Genomic DNA, 24277 nt, shown 5'->3' on the forward strand with positions numbered 1-24277 from the left:
AAAGCAGCACTGCCAGAGGAAGGAAATGGAAGCCAGCAGACCTCTGAAAGAGCTCCTTCATCCGCAGGCTTTCCGATTCTGTGCTCACATCACAACAAGTGTGTGCATTCATGTGACTTAGGCATGCTCCGCCAGGCACTCCCACATACAAAGCCAAACCATGGAACTCCCTCGAGTATGAAGGAGGAAGAAATGCGTCTCAGCGTGCATCATGTCAGCCTTCAAATATGCTGAGGCCATTGCACAAGGCAGGGAATGTCAACAACATTGCTGGATCAAACAATTGGGAAGATTCTGTGAAGAAATGCCAAGGCTGCTTTGGTCACTGTTGAGAAGCTAAAGATTATCTGTAGTCCCTTTGTGCCAGTATTGAGGGCGAGCAGGGTGGGGCGGGGCGTGATCTTTAGCCAAATGTGCAAAGAAGGATGAGGTGGTGCCCCCCCCCCCTTTTGGCTTACCCAACATGTGATGTGCAGTGCTTAGTGGAAGCCAGGCTGTTGATGAGCCAACTATTTAAGGACTCTGCTTCCTGATGTATAGGAGCGCCCTATATTTCACTTGAGAGGCACAACTCACTTGTGGAAATATATTTAATTTTTTTTAAAAAAAATTGTCTGGTCTTAGTGACCAACTAAGTTTGTTCTTGGTATGAGCTTTTGAGTGCATGCATACTTCTTCAGATGACTTCAGATAACTCACTTGTGGTTAATAAAAAGCTAGCTACCGTCTGGGTTTCACAATTTCAGCTTGGGTCCAGCAGTCGTCCTACTGTTTTCTGCCAGCCAACTCTGGCAGAACTCAACATTTTCAAAGCAGATACCAGTTTAATCAGAATGAGAGCATGTGTTATTAATTTGGGTGTTATCTTCTGCACTAAACATATGAAATCAGGTTTCCGCAAATTGTGGCTAAACTTCCCAGATAATCATTGTCCCAAGGTTCGTTCCAAAGCCCAGTCTAACCATAATTTTAGTGGGTCTTCCTTCTGAAGAAATAGGTTTACACCTTAAATTGATTGTGAGTTGTATTGAGATTCATAATAATTTATTTGAAATTTAGTAGCACTGAACTCAGTAGGGTTTATTCTCCAGTAAGTGTACGTAGACAAGTAGTCCAAGTAGCCAAGTGAATGACTTTCCTTTTGTGTGCAAACTAAGCCATTTTACAGTTTTTACCAAGCAGAAGTTAAAAATACTTTTTCATTTGTTTGGTTTCCTATAAAGCACATGGTCTCTTAGTTTAATTAAACCTCCAGAAAATTCATTATGGTTTTAAGAGCACACAGCAGCTGACATGGTTGTGAAGTTTCTCTAAAAAGCTCTCGCAATGACCAATTGGATATGTATGGCTTTGAGGAGCTCAGTTTGGCATCTGCATGGGCTGAGGCAAGCAGGAGCCATAAATGGCATGTGAAGTGGCTCTTCCTCTACTTCAGCAAATGGTGGGGCGGTGGGGAGATGTGTCTGCCCAGTTCACGAGAATCTGGGATGGGGATGAAAAGCAAACTCCCGTCTTGGCTGCAGAGAGCATTCACTGCTAAGCCTCTGGCTTGCTCTGCAGGGGAAGAAAAGGCAGCACAGTATGCTTTGCATGTCACTTGTGTCTTTGTCTAATGGGCCCCTTTGCTTACCAGCAAATCTCTGTCTGCCCATTTACTGCCTGAATCTGTGCTTCTTTACTCAACAGCATGTCCTCCTGAGTTCAGTGGAGCTTCCTCTTCAGTAAGCTTGCATGATGCCACAGCCTAGACATCCAAATTGGCAGCTATGGTTACATCTGCAAAGCTTTGTCCTGAGCAGCCTTCGAGCACCACATTTTTAAGCTGTGTGTGTGTGTGTGTGTGTGTGAGAGAGAGAGAGAGAGAGAGAGAGAGAGAGAGAGAGAGAGAGAGAGAGAGCGCATTCACTGCTCTTGGGAGTTTGCAAAAACAGCCCTTTCTCTTAGTTTCAGGCAGCAAATTGTTTATATAGTAACTACCACACTTAATTACCCGCCCCCCTCCCCGTAGTTTATACATTCATACCTCGGGTTACAGACGCTTCAGGTTGCGGACTGCCGAAACCCGGAAGTACTGGTACGGGTTACTTCTGGGTTTCGGCAGAAGCGCTAAATCATGCAGAAGTAACGCCGCTGCAGGTTGCGGATGCTGCGGGTTGCGGACGTGCATCCCGCACGGATCATGTTCGCAACCCGAGCGTCCACTGTAAAAGAAAACCATGAATATAGCAATAAATAACAAGACTAAAGAGTGAAACACAAAAGCATTAAAAAGAAGAAAACATTACAAATCATTTATAAAGTGGATGCTGAGAACTCCATTTTTAAATTCCATCAGAATGCTAAGAAAGAGAAAGCTTAGTGGTGAATTGGTGGGGCAGGGAGAGAATTGTTACCCATCAGCAACACCCAACTCCCTGAAGGTTGGGAGAATAATGCCTTACACATATTTCTACTTTCTCTGCCCCGTCTTTCTAGAAGGTCGGCTTCTGTGGGAATTGAGTGAGCTTTTTAAAAATTGAGAGCCGAGTAAGATTTTTGTAATTTGTTATTCCCAGCTTCTGAGATTCCCTGGAGCAGGGGATGATGATAGCTCCATTTTCTGATCTGATCCTCGAACAAACAATTTAACAAGCTAAACAGGCCATTAGGCCTGCTTGAAAGGAATCCTCTTGCCCTAGGTCTGCTTGTTTTGCTTATCTGGCAAGTCTCAGAAAAGCCCTTAGGTGCAGACTGAATTGGCAGGCAAATCTCCCTGCAGTCCTCTACTCCCTCTACTGGGACTCAGCTATTCCTGTGCATTTGCTGCTAAAGCACTTTAGAGGCCTCCTGAACAGTACATTTTGCGAAGGGGAGGGAAGACGCCCACCCCTACCTTTGCATGCTTCACCGGAAGCTGGGGTGGTGGAGGGAACTTGCCAGAGCAAAGGGGAACACAAGCTCTCTCTGTTGATGTGCCAGTGCAATTTATATTCAGATGAAGCAAAAAGACTGGATGCCTTACTCAACCTGCCTCCAAGTGTACTTATATTGCATCCCTGTTGGTGGTTTTGCTTTCTGCAATTTGTTTTAAAGGTAAAGGGACCCCTGACCATTAGGTCCAGTCATGGCCGACTCGGGTTGCGGCGCTCATCGTGCTTTATTGGCCGAGGGAGCTGGCGTACAGCTTCCAGGTCATGTGGCCAGCATGACTAAGCCGCTTCTGGCGAACCAGAGCAGCGCACAGAAACGCCGTTTACCTTCCCGCTGGAGCGGTACCTATTTATCTACTTGCACTTTGACATGCTTTCGAACTGCTAGGTTGGCAGGAGCAAGGACCGAGCAACGGGAGCTCACCCCGTCGCGGGGATTCAAACTGCCGACCTTCTGATTGGCAAGTCCTAGGCTCTGTGGTTTAACCCACAGTGCCACCCGCGTCCCACAATTTGTTTTACGTTTGCAAATAAAACAAAGAGCTGGAAGTTAGAGCATGATAGTATTCAGAGTTGGTGTTGCGGGGGATGGGGGGGAGGCCAGGATGAAAAAAGCTCTATTGGGGTCTAGAACTTGAAGGAGCAGGAAGCTTCTGTATTTTAAATAGGGAAACATCACAGGCTAACTCATCCTCTCTTATTAACTATTCATACTGTTTTGAAACAAGTTTTTCCACCTGAGCACATATATTATATATATAGTTGTTTTAAACTACTGCCTTTAATTATGGCACAAGCTAAATATGTTGGTTTCAGATGCCTTGTTATTCATCCTGCACCTTACCTGCCTTATTGCGCTACTCATAACTGTCTGGGACAGTTCATCACTTCTGAAAGTTAAAGGGCTGCTTAGGGAAGGCAGCAAGGGAAATAAAACTAGTGGTGAAGACCAAAGAAACATGCCAAATTAGTGGATCTGCATGCCTCCTGCCCATCTAACTGGGCACACTAGAGCCCACATGGCTCTTCCATTTGTGGATTATTGTAAATGGCAACAGCTTTTAACCACCATGGGTAACTTCCCTCACATTTAATGGCTGGCGGCAATTCTTCACCTGTGTTAATGAATGCAAGTAAAATGCGTAATTCCAGATTAAGGTGGAGTGCAGATGTAAAATTTTAAGCATATAGTTGTTTCTGCTGCAGGGTGACCTGGCAGCAGAAGCAATGGTGTCTGAGCCAGAATTCAGGGGATCAGGTGGCAGAACCTCCATGGCTGAGTACCTGCCCTTTTCACTGACTAGCAGGACATAATAAATGCAGGTTTCTAAAATCGGCTTTCTTGGTGCAAATTGCAAGGCGTTCCCTGAGAATGTGCATGCCTCTGCTAACTATATTGCCCTCTTGCATGTATTAAAAGTGCACTATGCCAAGGGATGTAAATTTGTGTCTTACTCTGCTCTTGCAAATTCGAAACACAAAGCAAGCCTCTGCAAAAACAAAACAAACGAACAAAAACCCCGCCTATCCTATCATCCAGTCTAATAAATGCAGCGCTATAATCATATCGCAGCTCATGCCAAACCGCTACAGATGAGCCCAACTTGTCGCACTCTTTGTTCCCCACACTTGTCAAAGTGCTAAGCAAGAGGCATCCTTATGGCCCATCATTAAAGTGGGCTATAATTTTCTTTAATAGCAGAGCTCTATCATGCACATGGGGCTTGCTGTAAGAGCCTTCCCGCTGCTGGGGAATCTGTGAATTTTGGTGCTGTCTTCCCACGCTGCTGGTGCTTTTGTTTATTCTTGTGAAGACTTGGTTTTCCCAGCTGTGTGTATTCTTAAGATGGGCATGAACAGGATTTGACCCATCTGGGGGTTCTGTGGCTGCAACAGGGGAAGGTAAATCTAGAGGTCTTTTGCATACTCACTCATTTAGAGGTTTTTGCATACGCTATTTATATACCACCCTTATGTTGAACATTTTCAACGGAACATTACAAGAGTGGTTCATGCAAGGGGTTGAAGGAGACCAGGATTCATTCCAAAATGAAACTGGTTCCACGAATGCTTCCAAAGAACCTTGGAAATGGTTCTTTATGGAGGGATCCGGTTTATGAAATTTCAGACTTTCATAGTTGTACTTGAAAGCCATTTGGTTCTCTCAAGGCTTCTCCTCCAGCTCCACCTTTCCTGTAAATCAGCGATGGGGAACCTATGGCCTGTCAGATGTTGTTGGACTACCAAGCTCCATCAGCCCCAGCCAGCATGGCCAGCAACTATAGGAATTGTGTTCTAACATAAATACCGTTAATAGCGACATCTGGAGGGCCCCAGATTCCATGTCCCAGCTATAAATGCTGCTCCTTTCACATTACAGGGATACTTACTTGTTTTGTGTTTTCTCTCCTCTTCTCCGCTCAAGGCAGCCTCGTAGAACCAGTGTTTGACTATGTAGTGACCCACCCCAGCTTATTTGTCCTGGCAAAGTTATTAGTATTATCCTACTTGATGAGAGTGCTGTTCCTCTGTGCCTTCTTAGCTGTGAACCAGTTCCATATCCAATAGAATAAGCTTGCAGATATTCTGAGCATTGATGTTAGTAATGGTTGCCCTTTTTTTCTTTCTCTCTCTCTTCTGCTCTCATGTATTTTTTTTTACCTCCCCCCCCCACTCATGATATGATATTGTCAACTGATATAATGAAAGCATATTATGGAGGCCAGATCATAAGAGTGAGTTTTTTTTCCTACTAGTGTCTGTAGCTCTGTCTTTCTGTGTGCATGTCTGAGAACGTAGCTATGCATTCCGCTCCTCTTCTTCCACTCTCAGTTCAGTGAAACCATAACCCCATTCAATGATGTCTTACTAGTTTTGGAGAACCCATCACCTCCCCTCCCTGCATCATCTCATCTCATTCAAAGTGGTGTCCATTTTCAGCGGAGTAATGCTAGACTTGAGTCTGCTCTGGGCTAGGGGCAAAAACTCGAGAGTTCTGTGCCAAAGCCGCAGCTTCCGTATTGTGGCCGGGGACAAGTCCATATAAGCCGATTCTTTCTAAGGGCGTATTCTTCACCTGATGCATTTAGTTGCTGGGGCAAAACTTTCTTCCTGCTTTCTGCTATGGATGGATGCGTGTGGGAGGGGACGGGTAGCTGTGGCTGCAAAGAGCACAATTTGACATATGCTAAGCCTAAAAACAATTGCAATATTTAAACAATTGCTGTGTCACCAGACACAATCAGATGGGTTTCAATGCTTGCTGTAGCAAGAGCACCCCACTCCCAGTCTTTGTTCAGTCACTGGGATTTCGCAGCAAGGTTGGTTAACAAATTTAGCCCTTAAGCTTTTTCCGCCAGTTTTCCTCTGAAAAGGAACCTGCAATTCTAAGCATCCTAGATTGTATAGGGAGATAGAACTGTTCCTCCCTACTGCTCTTGTATACCTAAATATAGTATCTTCTTCCTCTCTTAATCCTTTCTCAGAAGTGCTTCAATGCTTCTTGCTTACACTCTAAAATGGCTACTCTTTGGAGACTTTTAGTGAGCCCACCCTGTGACTATATGGTCTGCTATTAAGTTAGACCACTGAACTATCTAGCTCAGTATTGTCTACTTAGAGTGTTCACGGTCTTGGGCAGAGATCTTTCCAAGCCCTCTTATCTGGAGATGCCAGGGACTGCATCTGGGACCTTCTACATGGAAAGGATGTGCTCTATATCAGTGAGTTCAGGGAGTGCCTCTAAATTGTCTAGTGCACAGGTGGGAAACCTATGGCTCTCCAGATGCTGCTGGATTACAGCTCCCATCATCCCCGATGGCCGTGCTGGCTGGGGCTGGTGTGAGTTGAATTCCAACAAGATTAGGAGAGCTGCTGGTTACCCACCCCTGGTCAAATGGCGTGGAATGGGTTAAGGATGGCCAGCTGGGAAACTCTTTTGGAAATACTTGAAAAGGTTCACCGTTCCATCTTATTCCCTTCTATTTTCCTTTTCTCTTGCTTTGCTACAGAGGTTGAAGGATCTCAAGCAAAGGGAGTTTGCTCGCAATGTTTCCTCGAGATCCCGGAAAGATGAGAGGAAGCAGGAGAAAGCCCTCCGTCGTCTCCACGAGTTGGCTGAGCAGAGGAAGCAACCTGAATGGTAAGTGAATGGGCTCCTTGTGCCAGCAAGTTAGTTAAGTTAAACATACAATTGACTTCCCCTTTTATTCAGGCTGTTTTTAACACACTGAATAGCAAGTTATTCTTCAGATTTTTGTAAAACATAATTTATTATGCCTGCCCCCATGAGGAATGCTTAGCTCACCAGTGGCCAGTCCGCAAGTTCGATTCTCCATTCCCCCTCTTCACCAGGAACAGATTTTGGTTATGTGTGTTATGTGAGTGGAGGGAGACAGATTTAATTGAACTAACTGCTCTAGTGAACAGGATCTGAGTTGGGAAAAGCTTCAGGCCTGAAATGGATGAGGCAGCCCTTACTTGTGTGCATCAAAACCTTGCGATGTTTTCGTCTTGATTCTTCTATATAACCAGGAAGGCTTGAATCTTAAGACACCTTTTTTATAAAAAAAATCACAAATACTTGAATTCTGTCAAGGATGTGCTGGTTGGAGCACATGAATTATTCCGCATACAATACAGTGGAAGTGTAGATTAAAACTTTGTTCCTGGACATACTGTTAGCTTTCAAAGCAATTCCAGGAAATTAGTGAGAGGTTGAATAGGCATGGGTAAGAGATAACGGTGAAGATGTTAATGTTAAGCAGTATCTAACTATTGTTTCTCCCTCCCCTTTACCCCTGTCCCATTTCAATCCCCCAGTGCTCCAGGAAGTGGGCCGATGTTTAGAACCACTACTGTGGCAGTAGACGAGGAAGGAGGAGAGGATGACATCGATTCAGCAGCTCCCAGCAGTTGCTGCTCTTTTTCACCAGCTCCTGGGCCAGTTGCCAGTATGATCACAGACAAGGGTCTTGTTTGTGCCACTGGGCAAACCAGTAGCAACATCGGGCTTGGGCAGGTGCCTGTCCAGGTACCGCAAGCCATCAGCTCAGGGGTTAACCCTCTTAAGATAGGCGTGTCTTTCTCATTTGCCAAAAAAGCCCCAGTGAAACTAGAGTCAATTGCCTCCGTCTTCAAAGACCACGTTGATGAGTCCAGTTCTCCCGATGACGAAGTCAGAGCAGATGAGAAAGCCCAGCCCGATCCTGGAGCCCTGGGGAAATTTGGGGAGGTCGAGGGGACAAACAGCCCTGACAGCAAAGGCGATGAAGAGGAGCAAGCACACGAGAAGGAAGGTCTAAACACCACCCTGTCGAAGCTGAAAAAGATGAAACGAGACGACGGCCCCATGGCACTAGAGCCAGAGTATTACCACTACATCCCGCCTGCTCACTGCAAGGTGAAGCCGAACTTCCAGTTCCTGCTGTTTATGAAGGCCACGGAACAAGTCGAAGCAGAAGCCATGAGCAAGAAAATGGCTCGCGAAAGGAAGCGGAGCAACTCCCCAAAACCCAAAGCGACAAAGAATGGTGAGAAGGTGACAGCAGCAGAGTGTGCCACCCACCAGAAGGAACCGAGTCCTTCCAGCAAAGGCAGCAAAACTGAAGTTAAAGACCCTCCAGAAGAGGCAGGCGGGCAGGAAGGCAAGCCACTCAAGGGAAGTGGTTCTGCGGAGTCTGAGGTCACCAAAGAGCTTCCCCAGCTTGCGTCAACCAGTAAAGAAGGCATAGATGGGCCTAAGCATTTGACAGGACCTTTCTTCCCAGTGCTCAGTAAAGACGAGAGCACCACCCTCCAGTGGCCTTCAGAACTGCTGATCTTCACCAAAGCAGAGCCTTCTGTGTCGTACAGCTGCAATCCCTTGTATTTTGACTTTAAGCTATCTCGCAACAAAGACATTAAAGCGAAAGGGGCGGAGAAACAGAAAGCTGCAAGCAGCCTTCCCAAGGAGAAAGCACCATCTGCTGAAGAGGGCAGCATGAGCAAGAGCAAAGAGGTGGGCGCTCCTGCAGGCACCTCCACAGCAGTGCCGGAGAGCAAGTCCCTGTCTGCCTGCAGCAAGCAGGAGTCCAATCCTGTGTCGGCTGGCAAGGGCGAGGGGCGAGAAGACAGCAGCAAAGGCAGCCTTGTTGGCCGCAAGGACAAAGTGGGGAAATCCCACAAGCACAAGAAGAAGAAGAAGCACAAGAAGTCCACGAAACACAAACGCAGGCGCAAAGGCGAGGCAGAAGACAAAAGCAGGGATGGGGACCTGGCAGAAGAGAAATCCAAGAAGCGGAAGAAACACAAACACAAAAAGAGCAAGCCGTCCTTTGCCGCGGAGCTGGAGCGGACGCAAGGGGCCGACGAAACTGGCCACCTCAAGAAAAGAAAGTGGTGCACTCAAGACTCTCAGCGGAAGTCTCTTTCCACCGAAGAAAGCAGCAACAAGAAAGAGGACGGCGGCACCTCTTCCCAAGATCACGGTGGCAAAAAAACCAAAGGGGACCCGCAGCAGCCGTCATCCACCGCCAAGAGGCGGGCCTCCACCTCCACCCACTCCAGCCACAGAGGCCGGCAGAGCAGCGGTGGCTACGAGAGCGACGAGGACTCCTGCCACAAGCACTTCCGGCAGAAGTCTGCTTCGCAATACAGCGACGATTACGACTCTGGCAGCAACTGTTCCCGAAGCCGCTCCCGGTCAGGGCGTCGGCATTCCTCCCGAAGGTCATCCCAGAGGTCCTACTCAACGAGTTCGTATGCCTCCTCTGACAACAGCCGGTACAGCCGGCGGCGCAGCTACTCAGAAGACAGCTACAGTGACTACAGCGACCGCTCTCGGAGCCGCACCAAGCGCTCCCACGACTCGGAGGACGATTCTGACTACGCCAGTTCCAAGCGCAGGTCGAAACGGCACAAATACTCTTCTTCAGAAGACGACTACAGCCTGAGCAGGAGCAGATCCCGGAGCCGCAGTCGAACCCACACCAGGGGGAGGTCGAGGACGAGAAGCCGGGGCAGGACGCGCAGCAGCAGCTGTAGCCACAGCCGGGGCAAGCGGCGGAGCCGCAGCCGGACCGGGCACAGCTGGAAACGGAGCAGGAGCTACAGCCGGGAGCGCAGCCGGAGTGCCAGGAGCCTCTCCCAGCGGTCTCTCTCCAGGAAGGGGTCCCGGGGCCACGATAGCCCCGGGGAGAGGAGATCCGCACGGCGAGACTTTATCCGCTCAAAGATCTACCGCTCCCAGTCCCCCCACTACTTCAGAGGCAGACCAGGGGAAGGGCCCGCAAGGAAGGAGGAAGCGAGAGGCGATGAAGCGACAGGGACCACTGCCAGCCTTTCCCAAAACAGCGGCAACTCCAGCCTGGGGAGCAACTGCACCTCCGAGGAGAAGAACTCCGCCACAGCTAAGCTCCTCCTGGAAAAAGTTCAGTCCAGGAAGGTGGAGAAGAAGCCCAGTGGCAGCGAGGACCCCTCCTCAGGGCCTCACAAGGTTGGGATCAAGCTGAAAGATCCCCCGCAAGGCTACTTTGGCCCTAAGCTCCCTCCCTCCCTAGGCAACAAGCCAGTCCTTCCCTTGATCGGGAAGCTGCCCACAGTCCGAAAGCCAAACGCCAAGCAGTGTGAGGAGTCCGGGTTAGGATTGGGGACCGGGGAGGAGCTGGAGCTGTCTGAGCTCGACGAAACTCCCCACGATGGCGGGGAGGCCGCTGCAGCAAGCCAACCCACAGTGGACGAAACCCTGGTGATAGAGACCCAGGAGAGCCTTCTGGGAGATCAGAAGCCAGAAGAAGCAGGCGTGGAGATGGCTCCCATGCCCCTGGAGCCGCCAGCCCTCCCGGAACACTTTGGATCCGGCGACCTGCCCGTGCCGCACCCGTTCCCTGCCCCCGCGGAAAGCGAAGCCGGCGAGCCTCTGGACGGCAGCGCCCAGCCCGTCTCCCTCGAAGGCAGGATGGTGCCCCTGGCCCCCGAAGTGGAGCCCTTCCCCAGCTACGTCCCACACAGCGCGGAGCCGAGCATCAGCGGGGAGCCGGAAGGCAGCGAAGACTCTTCCCTGGCGCCACTGGAAAGCCAGCCCATCACCTTCACCCCGGAGGAGATGGAGAAGTACAGCAAGCTCCAGCAGGCCGCCCAGCAGCACATCCAGCAGCAGCTCCTGGCCAAGCAGGTCAAGGCATTCCCAGCCTCGGCCGCCCTGGCTCCAGCCACGGCTCCTGCCTTGCAGCCCATCCACATCCAGCAGCCAGCCGCAGCCGCAGCCACCTCCATCACCACCGTGCAGCACGCCATTCTGCAGCACCATGCTGCCGCCGCGGCCGCAGCCATCGGCATCCACCCCCACCCTCACCCCCAGCCTCTTGCTCAAGTGCACCATATCCCTCAGCCCCACTTGACCCCCATCTCCTTGTCCCACCTGACCCACTCCATCATCCCTGGGCACCCCGCCACCTTCCTGGCCAGCCACCCCATCCATATCATCCCCGCTTCTGCCATCCACCCGGGTCCTTTCACTTTCCACCCCGTCCACCACGCTGCCCTCTACCCGACCCTCCTGGCGCCCCGGCCAGCGACAGCGGCAGCCACGGCGTTGCACCTCCACCCTCTCCTGCACCCCATTTTCTCAGGACAGGATTTGCAGCACCCTCCCAGCCACGGCACATGAAAGAACGAGAGAGGCAGCCTCTACCGGGGAGGGGAGGGTTAGGGGAAAGAGAGGACAGGGGCATGTCTGTCTGTCTCTGTGCGTGTGCATCAGTCTCTCTCGTTCTCGGGAAGGCAGTGGCGGCTGTCTCTGGACCTGAGAACAGCCCAAGAAGGGGGAAGATTGGGCAGAGGCAGGGAGGCTCGAGGGAACAGGCCTGTGAAAGATGGGAGAGCTGTGCTGCTGGTGGTTTGCTTGTAAGGATATTCAGGGGCTTGTGCGCCCAGGGAGGTGGCTTCTTCAGGGATGTGCAGTCCTTTAGCAAATGCAGCCCTTTTTAATTTCCAGTTCACGTATTATAAATCATTTACTACCCACTCTGAAGACCTAAAGTGGGTATACACATCTATCTTATTTGGGCATCAATATCAAGTTAGTGATTTGAATCCACCTTAAAGCTTAACCCGAGCAACAGAACCAAGAAATACTCAGCACTTGATCCATCTCCTCTGTTGCCCTCTCCCCTCTCTCCAGCTCCTATTCGGGGAACCATGTTCAGCAGCCCCCACTGAGCACCACAAACTGGGAAGTTGCTTTTCAGTGACCAGTTTCCACTCCCAGACCAGCTTGGCAGTGCTCTCCTTTCTACACACCCTTTACGGCGCTGCTGAGAGAGCAGAGAGCAATTCCTTGATCAGTCCTTGAAGCAATATGTTGTACTGGAGTCCTGTGAACATCCTGAACATGACTCTGTAACTTGTACTCTTTTCCTCTGTAATATTGATGGTTCCTTATTAACTTATGATTTTTTTTTTCAGAAGAAGAAAAAAAAGAATTTAAGAAATTGCACTGAACTCTGTACATGTCAATGCTGCTTTTTGTAGCTCCTCTGACAAATGTTCCATATTGATAGTATACCGCAATAACATTTTTTACAGCCCGTTCTTTGAGTGGTACTCGTTCAGGTGGCTTTAGTTATCTATACATTTTAACGTAGTTGGAAAGGAAATTCTTGTCAAAGCTTCAATGCTTCTAGTTATGGCTAGGGCACAAAATGATTTCAAGCATGTATATTTTAATTGAGCTCATTTTTTAAAAATGTACCATAAAAAAAAGACTTTCATTTTATAGGAGAAAATGTCACAGGGTTTGGAAATAAACAAAGGAGCAGTGATCTGGACTCCTTTGTCCCATAGCTAACAAAGTCCATCCTGTGTAATGACATCTCTTGTAATTTCTGTGAAAAGGCAGGTTTGTGAGGCAGCTGAGGTGTCATTCACTGTGTGCTTCAGTCGGTAGCCAGACCCCTTAAGTTTGAGAGAAAGAGTCCGTTCGTTTGGCAAAGCAAACAGTCGCTTTCTGGTCGCAGGAATAGACGGGACCCACAAAAGACAACAACATCTGAGAGCCCAGCTATTTCCCCTGGGATTCAACCACTTGTTTTGAGTCATTGCAGCAACAACATAGCTTCTAGGTGTGGATGGGTGTGTGTGTGTGTTAAGGCTCTTTGTTTTCAAATATGTGCCTTTTTTATGTTTTGGAGAGGTTTTGAGTGGTGTGTTTTTGTTCCGAATCCCTTTCCTCCCCCCCCCCTTGGGGTTTTCTTTTATGGGATGCCCTTTCCTCACAACTGCCCCTTGAGAGAAAAGACATCACCCAGTTGCCGCTCCCCGGGGTGCGGACCCAAAGTGAACTAGGAATCTGGGGCTCCTGGAATCTCAAGGTTCTTTTGCTGAGTGCAAAAGGAGGCCGAGATCCTACAAAGCAGCGGCTGTTTTGGGACACGTGTCCAGACCCAAAGGGCGCGCTACTTGCTTGTATATCCTGAGATGCGGCCTCCATTTTCAGAAATTCAGAAATAACCACTGCTGGCTGCTGCCCTGAAATGGCAAGACTATGGACTGCTTTCAAGCTTCCTGACCCTTGGCTACAATGAGACAAGCACTGGAAACTGCTGCTGTGACAAAGGGACTCGGTTCTTGGTAGTCGCTGTAGATAATTCAAGAAGTAACAGTATTAATTCCTCAGTGCTTCATTCCCTTGAGGTTCAGACGGGAGACTCAGCGCCCCAGCAGGGAGGAGGAGACTGGACTTCCACAAGAGTGCTTACCACAAAAGAGAACGCACTATTACTTCAGTATCGGCAGGCTATATTTAACTTTTGTCACATAAAAAGTATATATATAAATATATATACATGCTGTAAAAATGAGGAAAATAAACTTTCTAATAAACTAGTAATTTGGGGGAAAGTGTGTGTGTACTTGTTTCCCAAAGGGTCAGAGTCAATTTGTTAGTCTTCATGTTGTGACTCTTCCCACTGCCGTCACCCCTATTTATGGCCCTGCATTTATTCGCTGTTTGCACAGAGCACCAACTGAAATTCCCATCCCCTTTATTCTCTTTGGTCCTCCCAGCATCATTCCATGTACCTTGATTTAAGAACAGCTTAGTTTATGAACAACTTGGATTGAGAACACTGCAAACCTGGAAGTTTGGTTTGTGAACTTTGCCTTGGAAGCAGAACATGTTCCGCTTCCTGTTGAGTGTGTTCCATTTGTAAATCGAGTCCCCTGCTGCTATGGGAAAGCACGCCTTGGTTTAAGAATGCTTTGTTTAAAGAACGGATTTCCGGAATGGATTAAGTTCGTAAACCAAGGTACCACTGTATCATGTTTCTTTTGCTGGGGGGAAAACATCCCTGTCTGTTTTCAACCCTTTTAAGATTCCCTTGTTGCTATGATCCATCTTCCCTCAATTTGCCACTTCCAAGATTGGACCATGTTCAAGCGAGCAATTAGCTCATTGGATTGATGCAGTCCAAATCCACATTTCTGAGATTCTGGAACCCTCGTCTCCTGATCCTCGCTGAACACTTGCAGGATAATGATCATCACATTCAGTAACATTGGGGTGGCCCTGTGTGTGTTAGCTGAGGTAGTCTCGGAAGCAGGAAAAGAGTTAAGCTGCAGAGAACATAATCCTGATTTGCACATTGGTATTCAAGATGAAGGGACGCAGGTGGCGCTGTGGGTTAAAGCCTCAGTGCCTAGGACTTGCCGATCGAAAGGTCGGCGGTTCGAATCCCTGTGGCAGGGTGCGCTCCCGCTGCTCGGTCCCAGCGCCTGCCAACCTAGCAGTTCGAAAGCACCTCCAGGTGCAAGTAGATAAATAGGGACCGCTTACCAGCGGGAAGGTAAACGGCGTTTCCGTGTGCGGCTCTGGCTCGCCAGAGCAGCGATGTCACGCTGGCCACGTGACCCGGAAGTGTCTCCGGACAGCGCTGGCCCCTGGCCTCTTAAGTGAGATGGACGCACAACCCCAGAGTCTGTCAAGACTGGCCCGTACGGGCAGGGGTACCTTTACCTTTACCTTTATTCAAGATGAATCGTGTCCCAGCAATGGAGCAAGATCTTCCTGTCCTCATGGTCCCTCTAGCCCACCAGCTCAAATGTTTTATTAAATACACTTACACACTTGCCCTTCAATATAAGAATTAAAAATACATACATCAAAAATATTTAATAAAATACAAAATAATGCAGTATGCATCAATTTATATTTCAGGATTTATTCTTTTTAAACTTAGGAAAATGAGGCCTTTTGCTTGCCATCAGAAGGACATTATGTAGCAGGCATCAGGCAAGCTTTCCTGGGGAGTGTTCCCCAGATGGGAGTGCCACCACGAAGAAGGCCCTCTTCCTTGAGTGCCGCCTGCTGCTTCACCGGAGTAGCAGTTTGAGAAGAGCCTGTGAAGTTGAGCTCAGGGCAGGGAAGCAGAGACAAGAATCAGGCAGTTTTTCAAGCACTTTCCAAACTTGTTCAAATCCCAAGCATGAAGGGCATCAGCTGCACTTTGAATTCAGCCTGGAAACTGGTAATGAGCTGTGGCAGCTGCTTAAGGACAAGTGAGAGATTCCACCAGCAACAAGTCCAAATTCACAAACTAGCAAGTTACCCTGAACTAACTACATGCTCTGCCCAGGTTTGAGGAGTGGATAACTGCAGCAAAACTGTCTTCCTAGAAGGGCTTGAAATTGCCTGCCAGCTAGTAGAAGGCAGTCCATTTCCATGGAAGCCACCTGAGCCTTCTATGGCAAAGCAGAATCATTGAGTGCTCCTGGGCTGCAAATCTGATTACTCCATCTGTAGCAGGTGGACACCACTGGGAATAAAAGAACCACACGTAGCACTTCTGCCGTGTCTGGATCGAGCCTTAATTCACTGGCCTTATGGAGCCCAGATAATGGTTCAGCACTTCCATTGCCTCAACTGAATTTGCTGTATAGGAGAGAAATAGGAGCTGTATGCCATCATAGCTGGTGGAACAGTGCAGAAAGCAAAGCCAGGAAATGTGTGCATTGGAGAACATTACAAACGGAGCCTAGTTTCGCTGGCGAATTAAGAAATTGGTTCAAAGGGTGAACTCAACATGTCACCCATTCTCACTTTCCCCTCTAAACAATCACCATGCGGGTTTCTTTTGCTTATGTTTCCTGATAAGGCCTGTGCTGGTTTCCCCTGCAGTCAGGGAGGGGGCAACTGTGCTTGGCTGATAAAACATTCCTACATGCGAGTGGGATAGAAAATGGGATGTCCTGAATCCTCCAGTGCAGGGGTAGGCAACCTAAGGCGCATGGGCCGGATGCGGCCCAATTGCCTTCTTAATCCGGCCCACAGACGGTCCGGGGATCGGCATGTTTTTACATGAGTAGAATGTGTCCTTTTATTTAAAATGCATCTCTGGGTTTGTGGGGCCTTCCTGGTGTTTTTACACGAGTAGAATGTGTGCTTCTATTTAAAAGGCAACTCTGGGTTATTTGTGGGGCATAGAAATTCGTTCATTCCCCCCGCCCCAAATAGAGTCCAGCCCACCATATGGTCTGAGGGATGGTGGACCTGCCCATGGCTGAAAAAGGTTGCTGACCCCTGCTCCAGTTCATCCAGTGAGAAAAAGGCTTTGCAGCTGGGTCTTTGTAGCCTTCATGCCCTGTAAACTTAAATCATTTCAGGATGTTTAATGGTGGTGGTGGGGGGGTTTGCTGTATGTTCTGAACTGGTCTCTTGCAAGTTTCTGGATTGCACCCACTCTTTGAAAACACTTTCCTAGAACCCAACTCTCAAAGCTCCACATACGTTTCTAATCATATGTTGCAACGCATTGAGCCCTGCTGCTTGAAAACGGCTCTGACTCTTAACTGCACTTTAAGAACCCTGCAGGATCCAGTAAAAATGCTTACCCTTGCCACTGTGTGACTGTAGCTAATCTCAAAGCATTCCAGACTAGGAACAGGAGTTTTCAGAGCACTTCCTGAGGGTCTGTCTCATCTCACGTGTTTCTGATCTCTATGCCCCAAGGACAGATGGGGTTGGGAATTGTGTATGGAAGACCACAGCTCTTACTTGTGCACACTAGCCTGGAAATGGCAGTGGTGGTTCCCCAGAACCGTCTTGTCAATGGTTGATCCTGCCTGTTACTGCTGCCAAACATCGTTGTTCCAAGTGGTCATCGCTGCGCACACCCAGGGTGTTCCTGTTGGGAATTGGGAAATTCCTGAGAGACTTCTGATAAATGTTATCATCTTCAGCTGAAGAGGCTTCAGCAGGGGAGGAAAAGCTTGAGGAAATGTGTCATGTCTGTGGTCACTATTATGAGCACAGAAGAGACGGCATTAATGGGTAAACACCCAGCATTTGGAGTGGGAAGAGGAGGGAGATGCTGGTGATGGCAAGAGGAGGTCATTCCTTGGGTCTGCTTGCCCCCCTTTTGCGCTGTCTGGTGGGGTTCTTGCTCCTCTGTTCCTCAGTATGGACCCTGAACTTGGATGCAAGTTCTCCAACAGTGTACTCTGGGCCCAACGGAAGCTATTTTGGGTTTGCCTTGGATTTCTACCGGGACAGCAAAGGCAGGTAGGACAGCACTGGGCATGGCAGGAGGGAATGGTGCACTAACAGGACCTCAGGAGGTGGACAACGGGGACTTGGAAGATGACAACAGATGTCTTGGGAAAGGCCAACAGCCTATTTGGCTGGCAAGATGCACGACAGCAGTGCATGAGGCTATTATCCATTGAACCTTGACTGGGTGCAGGCACTATGCAGATGTTCATACTTAAATGGTATATTAGACAAGGTCTACAGAGCTCTACAGGGACATGGGTGGCGCTGTGGGTTAAACCACAGAGCCTAGGGCTTGCCAATCAGAAGGTCGGCCGTTCAAATCCCCACAACGGGGTGAGCTCCTGTTGCTCGGTCCCTGCTCCTGCCAACCTAGCAGTTCGAAAGCACATCAAAGTGCAAGTAGATAAATAGGTACCACTCCGCTGGGAAGGTAAACGGCGTTTCCGTGTGCTTCTCTGGTTCGCCAGAAGCAGCTTAGTCATGCTGGCCACATGACCCGGAAGCTGTACGTCGGCCACAACTGGACCTAGTGGTCAGGGGTCCCTTCACCCTTTACAGAGCTCTACAGCAGGAGTCTAAACAAAGGCCTGGGGCAGAGGTTGTACTAGTTCAAGAGTGCTGTGTCACTGCTGGATGGGGGGAGAGGGCGCAAGAAATTCACTATTCCCGGATGCAGCACAATACTCATCCTAATATTAACATCTGGCAGCCAGAGATATCCCGTCTTCAAACAGATGCATCAGGAGCAGCATGGAAAGGGTGAAAAGGAAAGGGCTGGTCATTCTTAAAATGCAGTAATTGGGCGGGGGGGGGGGGATTTAGCAGTTTGCCCAAGATGAGGCAATAGGAACAGCATTTGTTCAATCATAATTTGCAAGCTGGCATGACCATTGATCAGGGATGATGGGAGTTGTAGTCCCAGAACAACTGAAGAGCCATAGGTTCTTCATCTCTGCCACAGAATGTTAATAACGGCTGCTGGTATGTGTGGCTTTTTAAATACAGCAGATCTGGTGCATGTTGATGGCAACAAGTTATTTCCTTGCAAAATAAAAGCCTTCCCTAAGTGAGATGAAAGTTCAGTTTCAGGAGGTTGAACCAGGTTATTTTTCGATCAGAAATCCACACATCCAGTTACTTACAAAAATTGGTGTGTTGGAGCTAGATTTGTGATTCGGTAATCAGCCCTGAGTGATCACTGGATCCTGAAGCTGAGGCTCCAATACTTTGGCCACCTCATGAGAAGAGAAGACTCCCTGGAAAAGACCCTGATGTTGGGAAAGATGGAGGGCACAAGGAGAAGGGGACGACAGAGGACAAGATAGTTAGTGTTCTCAAAGCTACCAGCACGAGTTTGACCAAACTACGGGAGGCAGTGGAAGACAAGAGTGCCTGGCGTGCTCTGGTCCATGGGGTCACGAAGAGTCGGACACGACTAAAGGACTAAACAACAAGAAGTGTACGTGCCCAAGCAAAGGACTAGTGCAAGACCCTTGTGGTCCAGCTGGGCTGAGCAGCCAGGGCTGCTGCAGAGGCTTGTAAAACATTCCTAGCAGGGAGATTCTTCCAACTGGTGGTTTGCCACATGAGGCTGCTGTGCACAAACATTTGTGATTCTGTCCCTAGTAGGGAAGGTGAAGAGGGCCAGAGATAGGAAACTGGAAGCAGTGATGAGGTGTACCTGTAATTAGCTCTGCCTGTCACTGGCTCCACCTGCTGCTGGCTCCCTGCCTTGTATCCTACCAGTCCCAGACTGACCTTTTTTTTCCACCCTAGCATGAATGTGGTGGTTGGGGCCCCACAGGCCAACAGCTCGCAGACTGGTGTGACGGAGGCGGGTGCTGTCTATCTGTGTCCCTGGGTGCCTGGTGGCAGTGACTGCACCCCCATTCCATTTGATACCAAAGGTGAGTGATCCCCCATGATTTTGGGGTCATTATGGGGTCTATACAAGCAGGAAAGGGCAGTCTAACTCAAAACGTCAACAGGTGAAGATTTGCCCATAATTGTGTATCCATAGTAGAAAAGGTTACCTTGTTTAATTCGTGCCATCCACAATGGTGCAAGGCATCATTCACTTCGTTTCTTTACCTGTATTTCTTGTTGCAAGCTGCTCCTGTCAAAAAAAGAACTAATCTGTACAGCAGGGATTGGGAAGATGCAGGAAATGCCTCACATTCCTTCCTTCTGATTACTTAGCAGCAGTGTTAAATGCCTAAGCATCCTTAAAAAGAAATATTATTGGATAATAACAAAATTTTTTTTGTTATTTATTTAAATTTATTGGATAATAACAAAAACCACAAAGCAGAATAACACACAAAAACAGAAAAAAGAAAAAAAATACATCAATGAACAAAAGAAAAAAAGGAACAATAAACAGATAAAAAATAACAACAAACTTAATTCTTTACAAATCCAACCTTTGAAACATCTTGGTTGACTTCCTCTAGTCCCTCCCTTCTGAGTTTCCTTGTAGTTGAAAGTAACAGCTTTCCAATATCATTACTGAACTAAAACAATTTCCAATTATAGTCCATCTTATTCACATTTCTTAATATTCTAAATCCCATTTATTTAATTATAACTTAGTTCAGTGTTTCCCAACCTTGGGCCTCCAGCTGTTTTTGAACTACAATTCCCATCATCCCTGACCACTGGTCTTCCTAGCTAGGGATGATGGGAGTTGTAGTCCAAAAACAGCTGGAGGCCCAAGGTTGGGAAACACACTGACTTAGTTTAATCCTAGGCCTATTTGTTTCTTTCAAGTAATTTCTATTTTTTTATATTACAATATTTATTCAAATAGTCCTTAAATTTCCTGCCTAAGCATCCTTAACAAGAGCAGTGCCTCTGTATGTACCTAATAAGCCTTAGAATGTTGCCTCCATGCTTTGGCTATCTTCCTTAATGGGTTTCTGATTGAGTTACTTTTTTACATGAAAGCTTTTATGTATGGGGGTGGCCGAGCAGGAATGAAGATGAAGATGGACTAGGATGGAAGATGGACATTACCCCAAAATGAACTTAATTCACCATTTTCAGAGATTTCTTGGCAACCATTTTCAGAGATTTCTTGTATTTCAGTGATGTTCAACTGAACATTCCAAGCACTGGTCTCACTGCTAGCATCAGTAGCACTTGTAGGGCATGGGCATGTGTGAGCCAGTCCCAATATCAAAAGGAAACTCTTCATGGAATCACTGTATGTGTGGATGTGGCTAACATCTGCAACTGCAACCTCAGTTTAAACTGAGGCAGGTAGGAGTTGTGATCACAGATAAAGGCAATGTTGTCATGTACAGGGATGGTGTGCACGACCATTTCACACAGCTTTCGTGAGATCAGCGAGCAACCGCAGTGACAGTGCATCATGCATGCCTGTCTTACACATGTGTGGCTACTGCCACCACTCTGAACTTGCCCTGCAAGGTCCATCCCCTACAAACCTTCACGGCCTAGGACCCTCGTACCTACAGGACGACCTCTCCCGGTATGCCCCTCAGAGAGCCTCAATGTCCATAAATAACAACACCCTAGTGGTCCCGGGCCCTAAGGAAGTTAGATTAGCTTCAACCAGAGCCAGGGCCTTTTCAACACTGGCTCCGGCCTGGTGGAACGCTCTGTCTCATGAGACCAGGGCCCTGCAGGATCTGATTTCTTTCCGCAGGGCCTGTAAGACAGAGTGGTTCTGCCTGGCCTTTGGCTTGGAGCCAATTTGATTCCCTCCCCTCTTTCTTTTTTCATTTTCCTTTCTCCTCTTGTGATGAGGCTGCATTTTAATATTTTAATGTTTCAATATTTTAATGTTGTATTTTAATCTTGTTTTTAAGTTGTATTAATTCAACTTGTTTTTATTATTGCTAGTTAGCCGCCCTGAGCCCGGCCTTGGCTGGGGAGGGCGGGGTATAAATAATAATAATAATAATAATAATAATAATAATAATAATAATAATAATTCCAAAAGGAGATGGAAAATGATGCTTGTGGTGGGGAAGCCATGTGAGATTTGGGGGTGAGAAAATCAGGGGCCGAGGCTGAGTCATGAAATTGAGGTGGGCCTGGGAGAAATAGGAGCTACTTGGAGGTGGGCATCTGATGAGATGTAAGGAAAGAGCTAATGGCATCTTGCCTGCATGTACAAATCTGCAGTCAGACTGACTACTCATGGATGGCATGTGGCTGAGGGGGGTGATATGGTGGGTCAGTAGCTTCTGCCTTCAAATCTGACTCCTCTCTTCCTTCTCCTATGCCGCTGCTGGCCAGGTGACGAGGTTGAGCAGCTGCACAGAGTGGTTGTGAAAACCTTCAAGACTAAACAATGGTTCGGAGCCTCTGTGAGCACCTGGAAAGACACCATCGTGGTGGGTACAATAAACAGACTGTCTCAGAAAGGGGTGAAATTAAAATTTCAGAAGCAGAAAGGGGTGGAATTACAGTGGTGCCTCGCAAGACGAAATTAATCCGTTCCGTGAGGCTCTTTGTATAGCGGTTTTTTTGTCTTGCGAAGCAAGCCCATTGACAGCTTAGCGGATTAGCGCTATTAGCGGTTTTAGCGGCTTTTAGCGATCAGCTGTTAAGCGGCTTATCAGTGGATCAGCTGATAAGCGCCTTAGCGGCTTAGGAAAAGGGGGGGAAAAGGGAAAAAACCCCGCAGGAACTCGCAAGACATTTTCGTCTTGCGAAGCAAGCCCATAGGGAAATTCGTTTTGCGAAGCACCTCCAAAACGGAAAACCCTTTCGTCTAGCGGGTTTTCCGTCTTGCGAGGCGTTCGTCTTGCGGGGCACCGCTGTAAATCAAGCCTCACTGCAAACAAACCAGAAGGAATGCTCAATAAACTTTAGATGTTGTACAGCCTCCCCACAAACTTTATTTGTGGCAAATTGGGACGAATACTCAGTAAACGGGTCATCTGGAATCAGCTTATAATTGTTAGAAGAGCAACAGCAGGGCTCTTCCTATTAATAAACTAAGGGTTAAAACTGGCTAATTATGTTAAGGGTTAGTCAACTAGCCAAGGGGTGGGAGGAGGTGTTGCTTAGCAACCAGGCAGAGTGGCATGATCTTCACTGAGGGAGCACATGCTCTGATTGGCTGGTTAGTTCTGAGGCAATTTGTCCTGACTTAAGAAAGCCAAATCGTCTCCGTTCCTTTCTCCTCAAATTATACACCATTCTTTAATTCAGTTTTGCTTAGTATAGTGTTAACAAAACTTTTTCTCTCTGGATGCATTATTTAAGCGACTCGGCTAACGATAATTTCAACAGACGCAATACATCTCACTATAGTGAGGAAGACTTGTGACCAGAAAAACCTGTCTGCTTTGTTCAGTCTGCTGCCCAGATGTTAAGTGTTGGTGGGCAGCTCAAAGGCCCCTGCTCTCCCTCCATAATATTTTTCAGCCTTAAACAGCAGCCCTTCAGACGACACCTTCAAAAGTTGGAGAGTCATTTGATAGCCTTTTAAATATAAATATAAGTAGGGTGAACAGCCACCCATCCTCTGCAATTATGAGGTTGTCCCTCCTGGAGGGGTGTGATTGTCAATGATACAACATCCTGCTCACCCCAGTTTTTCACCCTACCAGGCTTGCGCCCCTCTCCAGCACTGGAATGCCATTTCTGGCCAAGAGGAGGCCACAAAGACCCCCACGGGCAGCTGTTTCTTAGCCACAAGTGGCCTGCAGCGCTTTGTTGAATTCTCGCCATGCCGCAAAATCCAAATGGATTCAGTTTACAAGTGGACAAGTTATGGTGAGTGCAATATGCAGGTGGCAGGGAATGTGCAATAGCCGAAGCTCCAGGCCTTAAGGAGAGGGTGTGCAGGATTTTTGCCCAGAAACTTTGTCTTTGAATGAATGGCGCCCTTGTTTTGCTTTGCAGACCGCTCTAGTCTGCTCAGATTCCATGTAAACGGCTGTCGAGTGGTTTGCCCCATGCTCCTACATGCTCAATTGCAAACAAACAGCATGTGTGGCTACACTGAAGCCACAATGGTCACAACAATCCCTCCCCATTCTAGAAGAAAGATGTTTGGCTCCTTCTGAAAAACCAGAGCCTTGCAATGTCAAGTGGAGGCTATTCCGTTAGGCATACCTACCTACAACCAGCACAATTTGTCTTCAGGGGCACTAGGAATATAAGCCGTTAAAAACTGTTTTACAAATCATTTGTGCAAATTTCAATAATAAAGCGTATAAGCCCAACTTAACATGTAAATTTTTATCAAACGGGGGGGGGGGATGTTATGGAAAAGGATGGCCAGATTATTTATACTAAATTAATAATATGAAATTATTTTGATATGGAACGTTGATAAGTAATTGGTGATGTGAATGTATATTTAACTTAGGTTTTCTGATTACAGTTCATGTTTTGGTAAGTTAAATATACATGTACATAACCAATACCAGTGATAAGAAAATAAATGTGGTAAGAAGACCATGTTTAGGCAGCCCAGTCCGAAGCTGAAGGAGGAACGGTGTTTGGGTATGGTGTCCTGGTATGTGCACAAATCAGGGTTGGGGGACTTGTGGGGCTCCAAAGGCCACTGGACTACAATTCCCATCATCCTTGACCTATGGAAATGCTTGCAGGAGCTGATGGAAGTTGAAGTCCAGAGGGCCACAGGCTCCCCATCCTTGATGTGAGGGGTCTTCCCCACACTGTCACCCCATTGATTTACATTGCTTTTCTGTTTCTTTGCCTTCAATCAGCAAACGACCACCGCTACTGTGAGGTTGGATTCAGCTCTGCCATCTCTGACGTGAGTTTTAGGAGGGAGAGGGGCATGGCCCTAAGATGGGTGGCTCCCCACACCTGAGACACAATTTCCAAAGAG

At 47.8% G+C, this 24277-nt stretch overlaps 2 protein-coding genes across 9 annotated transcripts in view; both read left to right on the plus strand.

Moving 5' to 3' along the window:
• The window catches only part of GPATCH8 (G-patch domain containing 8), an 81073-nt gene extending 67286 nt beyond the window's left edge, over positions 1-13787 (plus strand). For all 8 annotated transcript variants that reach the window (XM_079949252.1, XM_079949253.1, XM_079949257.1 and 5 more), the window contains 2 exons: positions 6920-7050; positions 7731-13787. In XM_079949252.1, the coding sequence (XP_079805378.1) occupies positions 6920-7050; positions 7731-11556 (3957 nt within the window). In that variant the 3' untranslated portion in view covers positions 11557-13787. The remainder of the gene's footprint in view (positions 1-6919; positions 7051-7730) is intronic.
• A 2602-nt stretch (positions 13788-16389) lies between these two features.
• Positions 16390-24277, plus strand: part of ITGA2B (integrin subunit alpha 2b) — a 52930-nt gene continuing 45042 nt past the window's right edge. Inside the window, 6 exon segments of the mRNA XM_079949343.1 lie at positions 16390-17216; positions 17219-17445; positions 19213-19343; positions 21703-21800; positions 23025-23190; positions 24153-24202. Of these exon segments, the coding sequence (XP_079805469.1) occupies positions 17169-17216; positions 17219-17445; positions 19213-19343; positions 21703-21800; positions 23025-23190; positions 24153-24202 (720 nt within the window). The 5' untranslated portion in view covers positions 16390-17168.

This window comes from Podarcis cretensis, assembly GCF_951804945.1.
Source record: "Podarcis cretensis genome assembly, chromosome: 13".
Taxonomy (NCBI): domain Eukaryota; kingdom Metazoa; phylum Chordata; class Lepidosauria; order Squamata; family Lacertidae; genus Podarcis; species Podarcis cretensis.